Genomic DNA, 9,575 nt, shown 5'->3' on the forward strand with positions numbered 1-9,575 from the left:
TTATTTTGACAAAAAAATCAATTCAGGGTCCTATTTGTACAATTTTAAAAAATACAAAGTCTATTTTGTCATTTAATAAAACAGATGGACCAATTGGTAACTTTTGCAAAATACAAAGTGCAAAATAGTATTTACCTTATTTTAATTACAATATTGTCATTAGTTATTTTTTAAATATTTAATTTATTTATGTACATTAAAAATATTTTGCTTTTTATGATAATCTACAACATAAAATGCTAATGTGCATTAAAGCAAAATAACAAATATTATAATAAGAGAAATACTAAAAGGTACCAGTGGTGTCTAGCACCTTCTTATTCGTTATTGGTTCAATTAAGTATCGGGTCTCATATAATTTAATATAATAATTTTTAGGGGTATCGCTAGCCAATTACAAAATAACACATCTAGATAGATACCACTCATGCTTAATAACAATTTTCTTATAATAAATATACCATTTATTTATTGCAATATTTACATCTGAAAATAATTTAATACAATACCATAATTTCAAAAAGCAACTTCCCACTCTTATTACAATACCATAATTTCATGGTAAATTGTTAAAATACCAAAATTAAAAATTCCAATAAAAAAAAGTTAATAATACCGAAGTTTAAAATTCCCAAAAAGATGTCGGTGCCCATTATATATTTCCAATTTTGATAACATATGTCTATTTTTGCTACGTTGGGGCCAGAAAGTAGCTTTATCTATTTTTTTCTTCTTGTTTGATATGGCAATGGCACAAGACAAACTTTTAAAGTAACAAATCACTTACTAACCACTACTAATAATATGATTTTACTTCCCTTTTTTATCCTTAATTGATGTATGGCTTTCCATCATTTTACCAGTTTTAATAAGATCAGTTGTTAATATTGATCTGATTTGGAATGTTAAACTAAACTACGAGCTACAAATAGAATAGTATTATTTATAGTATTTGGTGAGTCTCAGAATTTTGAGCTTACCACCATTCAATATGGAGAGGCAATCTTGTAGTGGACCCTGACCAATGACCATTTTTGTGGTCCATAAATGTTTCATTGGTTAATGGGAGCAGGCTCACGTGTCATGTTCACCATTTGATTTACCATTTGATTTACTGTTCATCTTAATTTTCTACTGGTGTTGCCTGTTGCCGACAAAATTTTAATCCAAATTCCCATGTTCCCAAAATGCAATTTTCGATTTATATTATTACATTACAAAAGTGTCACCTATATTACTTTGTTTTACTAAACAAAAAACAGTTAACTAAAATAAAATATGTGAAAATTGCCTTGTTACCACCATATTTGGCCTACAATTAAAAAATTACTACTTAATCTCTCTCTTTCTCTGTTTTTATACATTTATAGGAGTGTCTAAGTTTATATACAACTCTACTCAAACTCCTTGTACTCAAAACTTTGTCAAGAATATCCATATTTCTTCCCAACAAAACTAGATGCAGCAAGAGTCCGAGAGTTATAGCTTGCCAAATTATATATGTATGTATAGTTATGTTTTGGAAGATAAACCATTCTCAATTTCTCTTGGTTAATCTGTTTACCTCTAAAATAAAAACATCATTGCCATATATATTATATATAAATATATTTGGTTCTTGAACTTCTTTTATTTTTTAATTTTGGTCAATATTATTTGACAAAATTAGAACTTGATTGTTCTTCCATTAATTTTAGATTAGGAAAGTTACATAAACTATAATGTATAAACAGAATTTTTATTTTTTTTATGGGGACTAAACAAAATTTTTGAAGGGGCAAAACTAGGACCCAACACTCAGGTTGACATCTAGGACTGGGCCTTGCGCTTAGGTTGACTCCCAGGGCTGGGCCCAGCGCCCAGGTTGATATATTGTCAACTTGGGCTATTTCTAATCAAGTTCAATAAAAAGTGTTTCAGGAATTTTTTCCATCATCATAAATAATGAAAAATTAAGAAAACCCGGGGAGAAAACCACAAACTCAAGCTCCTAGAAAAGGGGCCCATCGCCCAAGTTGACAATCAACCTAGGACCTTGCCTTTTATTACTCAAATGTCAAATTTGATGCAACTATTGAATCCATAATAGTCAAAAACAGATCTCGTCCTCAAGTTTAGAAGCCTTGAAAGTATAAAAAACAAGATCCCGAGAGCTCGGTAGTAAGTACTCCGTGCCCAGGTTGACAAATGGCTCAGTGCACTGGGTTATACTTATCCAATTATGATGCCATTTCGACCGCCTGTCTAGTTTTTTACAATAACAAATATCCATGAAGTCAGAGAAATCAAATTCACAACTTTGAATTTCTCATTTCCAAATCATTCAGAAATGAAGAGTTTCGAGTCTCTCATTTCTGTAGAACATCAACATCTTCGAGAGCTAGTGACCAACTTTGCTAGAACACAGAAACTGACTAAGTGATGTCAAAATATCACTTAGGCATCTTAAAGTATATCCCTTGGATGTTTTTACACTTACCTAGTGCCTAAGTTGACGTCATATGTCAACCTGGGCGCATGTCAACCTGAGCACTGAGTCATGAACTGTCTTTAGTAAAACAATCATATCTCACTCAATTTTGATCTGATTGACGCAATTCAACTTGCATTTTTAAAGCTAATTCAATGCTCTATCAAGTCACGTCCCACACTCCAATAATAATTTTGAAGCTATCGTCGTTGAATTTCACCCCAAGAGAGTTACGAAAATAAGCTCCGAGTTACCCGCAGCGGGACTCGTCAGGCTCCAAAAAATGGTCATCACCACTAAGAGCTAATTTTCACCATTAGATCATCATCAATAGTCAAAAACATCTTATTTGTATTTTCTTCTATTTTTGTGGGCATCCTTTACTTATAAAAGGGGAGCTCTATAAGCTCATTTTTCACATTCAGAGAACTACTTACAGGTAAGAGTTTTTGACACTTAGTCTTTTTCGGTAATACCATCTCGTGAGAAATAAAAACTCGAAGTAGATGTAGCTTCATTATTGTCGCGATACAGAGAGTGAACTACTATAAATTTGATGTGTCTCTCTTATAATTACTTATCTACTTATTAATTTTTGCTAATCTAACGAGCGAGTGTGTGGTTTAGAAAGTTTAGTTCAAATTTCTAAGTCAAAACTTTAATTAGCAAACGTTAGTACAATAAAAACACGCAACATGCCTTAAATATTAGAGTGTTACATATGTGTTATAATGTATACCTAATATTGTAACTTGTTATGTAAGGAAATGAAAATAAATATACATAAATAGAATGGAATCTAACCATAAATTATTTTGTTAATTATTTCTTATTGCTATATAGGAGTAACAGGGCTAGACTTTTTTTTTTTTTTTTGGAATTACTCTATATATTATTTATTTTTTACTTTTTTTTTTTAGTTACGGTTTGAGTTTCTGAAGTGGTTGCAGCGCTAGTTGCAATAGAGGTTTCTATGTAAAATTTCGTAAAAATACAAAAAAAAAAAAAACTGTTTTAAAATGTAAAAATAAAAAAACCTTTTTTTTTTTCTTCGAATAATCAGCATATTATATTAAATATAAAAAAATTAGATTCTGTCATTACAAATAATATTATTTGGTATAAATGAAAGTTCCACCATTACTTAACAATTTACAATTTACTTGGTACGGTTTTATAGTTTTTTTCCTCTTATGTTATATATAAATTTGTTTTTTTTTTCTTCATAGAATTAATTATTTTGAGTATTTGACAACTTGTCCGAAAGGCCTTGAATTTAATTATTATTGTGGGATGAAGCTTAATTATAAAGATTGCCCTGCTTCCCTAATTTTAATATTTGGTTTTCTTTCACAAAACCAAAAGGCAAAAAAAAAAAAAAAAGCAAAAGATGGAATTAATGCCTTAGTTTAATTGATGAAAGGCCTCTTATTACTTCAGGTTCAGGCAAGGGAGATTGGTTCTCAAAGGAAAAGAAAACAAATTAAAAGAGAAAGAAATTGACAACTCTTCTTGTTAACTTTTTGATGCTACTATTTTAATATAATGGCTATATGTATTCCATCATGATCTTCACCACTAACTATCATCTATAATAATCTTCATACTCATGGACCATTGAAGCACCCAAGGTGTATATGCAATACAAGTTATATGCCACGTAATGGTCTTCATTGTATTATTAACAAAACGACTAAAATTGAGAAGAAAGAAATGTGAAAAGATATGTCATATAACAGTTTTTATTGTTATTAGTATCATTAGTTATTTAGTTTCACATATTTTATTTAATAATTATTTATAAAATACTATTTTATAATTATATTATGTACTATAATTTATTTATTTATCGCTAAGATATAGTATTTATGTATTAATTCTTAAAAAAAAAAATAAAAGTTCATCAAATTTAAGCAAGTGAATGATTTTCTTATTTGCAAGAGAATACTCCAATTTTCATAATATTGAGATTGTGAACAGCATTTACATATTTTCCTTATTACAGAACAAAAATATAAAATAATGTTAGGGTAATAAATCTTTATTCATGTGTAAGTATATCTTTGATCGTATAAATGGACTCATTATTAGTTTCTTTTTATTTTTCCTCTCTTAAAATAGAAATAAATAATAATAGAATATATATGAACTTGTACATTCTGGCAGTATGGCCTTATTACTCATAGTGCATTACAGGTGGCTCTGCATACTCACTTATATGATTGCAGTGTGCATGTATATGTATATTTCGAAATACAAATGTACTTATATGCATATATGGATATATATGTATCCCAGCTGGTTTTCATGAGAGACTATACTACCCCATTATGAAGTTTTCGAATCTAGAAAAAGCAAAATGATATCAGGATAATATGTGATTAAAATCATATATGCTACCAACCAAAAAATCTTAACATGCTTTAAATAAAACATATTAAAGAGTATCGCATCTCATCCCAGTTCATTATATCTTTTATCGACAACATTGAAGGGCATGTTAAGAATGGGGTCCCCAAATAACATTTTATCAATTTCAAACTCTCTTAGATAGAATTTAGTACTGCTGCAAATTTGTACTCAAAATAAAAACTTAAAACAAACCTTCCTCCTTTCTTTATTTATTGTTAATAAAAATAAAATTTAACACTCATTATGCATTGATAAGTGGAGGCTAATGCCTAATGGCGTCCAATGCACGGCCCCAACCAAACGGATAAACGACTAGTTAGTACTTTTTCTTGAGAAAGAAAATTTTGGTTTTTGAACTTCAAACTAAGTTCAACTATTCTTAAAGAAAAAACTAAGTTTAACTAATTCTTATTAAAAATTATTATAATAATAGTTCTTATTTTGGATAAAAACTAACTTAACCATACATGTGAGTATGTGACCCTTTGTCGTGGTAACTAACTGGTCCATTCATCTCTTTCACCCTCAACCCCAATGGTTTAGAACCGTTACATTACAAAAGAGTCATTTCCATCTTTTTTGCAATAATTCAAAAAGTCGAGGACATTTCTGTCATTTCATCCAAAAGAAAAAAAACTATAAAGAAAGCCAACAGCATATAACTCCTTTTCCAGCTCTGACACCCACTCCCTCTCTCTCTATTTATTTATCTCTTTGCCTTATGCAAAGCTTTAGCTGCCATTATTCGAGTATACAAAACACCGTTCGATCAACAATTTCAGTTCCACACCCCAAAATGGTCGCACTAAACCATTATCTCATCTTCTGTCTTCTATTCGCCCTAAACGCCGTCGTTTCAGCCCACAACATCACAGAAATCCTCTCCGGATTCCCAGAGTACAGTGATTACAATAACTTTTTATCCCAAACAAAGCTCAGCGATGAAATCAATAGCCGCCAAACACTAACTGTCCTTGTCCTGAGTAACGGAGCTCTTTCCTCCCTTACAGCCAAACACCCTCTCTCCGTTATCAAGAAAGCCCTTAGCCTTCACGTCGTTCTGGACTACTTCGACCCGAAAAAGCTCCACCAGATCTCTCAGGGAAGCACCTTATCCACTACTCTTTACCAGACTTCCGGAAATGCCCCTGGAAATCTTGGCTTCGTCAACATCACCGACCTTAAGGGCGGCAAAGTTGGCTTCGGTTCTGCAGCTCCCGGCTCCAAGCTTGACTCCACCTACGTTAAGCCAGTCAAGCAGATTCCGTACAACATTTCGATCCTTGAGATCAGCGCGCCAATCATTGCGCCAGGGATCTTGACGGCTCCGGCTCCATCGGCTTCAGATGCTAATATAACGGCATTGCTTGAGAAAGCTGGGTGTAAGACATTTGCTTCGTTGATCGTTTCAAGCGGTGTGATTAAGACTTATATGACGGCGGTCGAGAAAGGTTTGACTCTCTTTGCACCGAACGATGAGGCTTTCAAGGCTGCTGGAGTTCCGGATCTGAGCAAACTCACCAACGCTGAGCTAGTTTCGGTCTTACTATATCATTCCCTCGCTGGTTACTCTCCCAAGGGAACGTTGAAGACCACGAGCAGCCCGATCAAAACCCTGGCTACCAACGGTGCCGGCAAATACGAACTGACTGTATCAACTGCCGGTGACGCCGTTACTCTCCACACAGGAGTCGACTCTTCCAGACTTGCCGACACGGTAACTGACTCAACCCCACTTGTCATATTCACTGTCGACAATGTCCTACTTCCAGCAGAGTTGTTCGGTAAATCACCATCGCCTGCACCAGCTCCAGAACCAGTGAGTTCTCCTTCTCCGTCACCGGCACTTGCTCCGACTCCGGGACCAGCGACCGAAGCCCCAACCCCTCTCGGCGCTTCCCCACCGGCACCGCCAATGGAAACTCCTGGAGGAGCACCGGCGAACTCTCCCGAAGCTGATGCTGAAAACAGTACCGCAAAAGGAGCTGGTCACATGCACGCGCCTGCATTGCTGACTGCACTTTTCACTATCTCTGCCACTGTCACCTTCTCAATCTTCTTGTCCTAAAATCGTAATTTCCACGCCTTTGGCATTTTTTTTTATTGGTTTTATGTTTTTGAGATAAAACTTAGTTATGTTGATTTAATTTAATTTATTTTATTTATGGAATTGTGTGAGGTGAGCTTGCCGCGCATTTTAGCAGTTGTGGGGGTGAGTGTTAGTAGTTAATGTTTTTCAGCTTTTTTTCTTAAAATTTATATATAATTAGTGTTTTTTTGTGATAATTATCCTCTGCATCGCATTCTTTTCTTTATATTAGTAACATATTGTGGTATGTGTGATGGACGGTGGTATCGGGAGTGTGCATTGATCGTTGCGATATCTCTGCTTGAGCCCACGTGTTTCGTAATGTTAAGTAGTCGTGGCAGTGGGTCTTTTGGGGACCACTATTTAAATATTAAATAATTTTTATTTAATTTAGAGTTGTTTGTGGTTACAACTTTAATAACTCTGCTTGTCTTTTTGTGCGGCGACTAGGTCCGCTGGAAAGGCGTCAACGCGCTACCACTGCACGTGCAGTTCTCCCATTTTTTTTAATTAAGAAAATACTACCATATATTTTTCTCATTAAATTCTTGTATGATTCTATTTTTATTTTAATAATGCTAAGAAATATATGGTAAAATATTTAACTATTCCGCTTATACTAATTAATTTTAAGGTGGAATCTAAGAGCTCTTCGATTTTTTTCTTTTTTTTAAAAAAAAACTCATTCAAATTATTTAGAACACAATTCTTATATCTAGTACAACTTAACTTCTTTGTTCGGAATTATTAACTTTGTGTTATAATTAGCAATGACTAAGGTCTAAGGACAATAATCCGTGATAAAAATATTTCATTGTAACTTTTCATTCTATTATGTAATTTCTTTTTGGCTAATTGGAATTTTTATTCTTTGACATGTACTAAATTATGTCTTTTGAATTTTTAAAGTTTGGCTAATTAGAATTTTTATTCCTTAAACTTTGACATGTACTAAATCATGTCTTTTGAATTTTTAAAGGTTGTTAAAAATGCTTACTGAATTATTAAGATTGTTTAATTTAAGGATTTTTATTTAATTTTAGTAAAAAAAAGCCTAATATGGAGGAAAGTTCAGGGAGCAGTAGTAGGCATGATTTGGTAGATATTAAAGTATGGTTTAGTACATATAACCACTAAAATAGTAAAATTGAATGAAATTAGACAAAAGTCTTTAAATCTAATAATTTCAATAGTTTAGGGAAAATTTTTAACGATTAGAAAAGTTCAAGGGGCATCATTTGGTACTTGTCAAAATTCGGGAGGTAAAAATTATAATTAGCCTTTTCTTTTCAAGTATTTCGATCATAAATAGATATTTTTTCCCATTTTCTTTGGATTAAACTTAAGATTTTAATTGGTTTTTAAAACAAAAAGGAGGCCAAGCTCTCTTTGATAGGGTTTCTCCTATCCTCCTCATTGTTTCTTCTAGGGTTTTTGAATCTCCCATGGGCGTCGTTGACCAGATATGGGTTGGCACCTGGAAGCCTTGTCTCTGGCTCTATCCGAGCAAAGGCAAAGGTTCTCGCAGGTGGGTTTTGGTGATGATTGGCTTGCGTAAGTGTTGGGCCTCGTTCCTCGGGGTCAGCTCCATCGTAACTAGCTTTTCAAGCGAGTGGTTATGGATCTTGGTGGCTAAGCGTCTCTGGTGAGATCTCTCACACCTTTTGCTGGGGGTTGCGGTTGGAGTTGTCCTCTTAGGCTGGGAGACAAAAACGACACTGGGCTTCTTGTGGCTCTACTTCTTTCATTTTTGGGATGGTGTTTGCGAAGGCCCTTTTCAGGCGTGAGTTGGGTTGTGGAGTAGTTGCGGTTGGAATTGTCCTCTTGGGTCGCGAGACAACAACAACATTAGGCTTCTTGTGGCTCTCCTTCTCTCATTTTTGGGGATGGTGTTTTACGAAGGCCCTTTTCAGGCGTGAGTTGGACTGTGGAGTGGTTGCTCTTCCATTTTCGGCGTGTGCCCTTGGGTTTTACCCAAATATGTTTCCCTTTTTTTTTTAATAACCAAACATGTTTCCCTTGTCTCATCACATTCACCGTTCAAAACCACAATGAGAGGTTGAGTGTGAACTTTTCTCATCAGAAGATGGTAGCGCTTTTCTGCTTTTGGTCTGCTTGTTTTGGGCTTACGTATTGCCTCCTTTGCGTTAGGGGATGACCTTTGAAGTTGTTCTATTTTATGTTTTTATTTAGTTAGTTTTTTTAAAAAAATTTAGTATTATGCACCTTATGTCCTTAGTGGCGTTGGCATTATGCTTTTTTTGGGGAGGTTGTTCCTCTAGATGCTCCTGAATGAGCTTGGAGCTTATTGTTCTTTTCTTTATCGGTGTAGTTGGCCGACAATTTATTTATTTTCTAGTGAGATTGTGTGAGTTTTTTGCTAGACATGTAGCGCTCTCGTCTTTTATTTGACTTTGAATAAGTTTTTCTGCACAAAAACTAAAATTTAATTTGTAGCTCATTGTAGTGTTAGAGTCTTGATTTTTTAAGAGGCTAATTGTATTTTCAAAAATAAATAGCATATTAATATCTTACAAAAAAATATAGTAATATTATTTTTAAAACTTTTGAAAATTTAAACTGAAAAATATATTTTTTATATAA

The 9,575-nt window shown here is 33.8% G+C and overlaps 1 protein-coding gene across 1 annotated transcript; it reads left to right on the forward strand.

Annotated features, from left to right (window-relative positions):
• The first annotated feature begins 5,538 nt into the window (after positions 1 to 5,538).
• Positions 5,539 to 7,588, forward strand: LOC115706370 (fasciclin-like arabinogalactan protein 10). Its single transcript, XM_030633990.2, has 2 exons — positions 5,539 to 6,954; positions 7,422 to 7,588. The coding sequence occupies exon 1, from the start codon at positions 5,604 to 5,606 to the stop codon at positions 6,948 to 6,950; it is 1,347 nt and encodes a 448-aa protein (XP_030489850.1). The 5' UTR covers positions 5,539 to 5,603; the 3' UTR covers positions 6,951 to 6,954; positions 7,422 to 7,588.
• Positions 7,589 to 9,575: the final 1,987 nt, after the last annotated feature.

Source organism: Cannabis sativa, chromosome 1 (assembly GCF_029168945.1).
Source record: "Cannabis sativa cultivar Pink pepper isolate KNU-18-1 chromosome 1, ASM2916894v1, whole genome shotgun sequence".
NCBI classification, from domain to species: Eukaryota; Viridiplantae; Streptophyta; class Magnoliopsida; order Rosales; family Cannabaceae; genus Cannabis; species Cannabis sativa.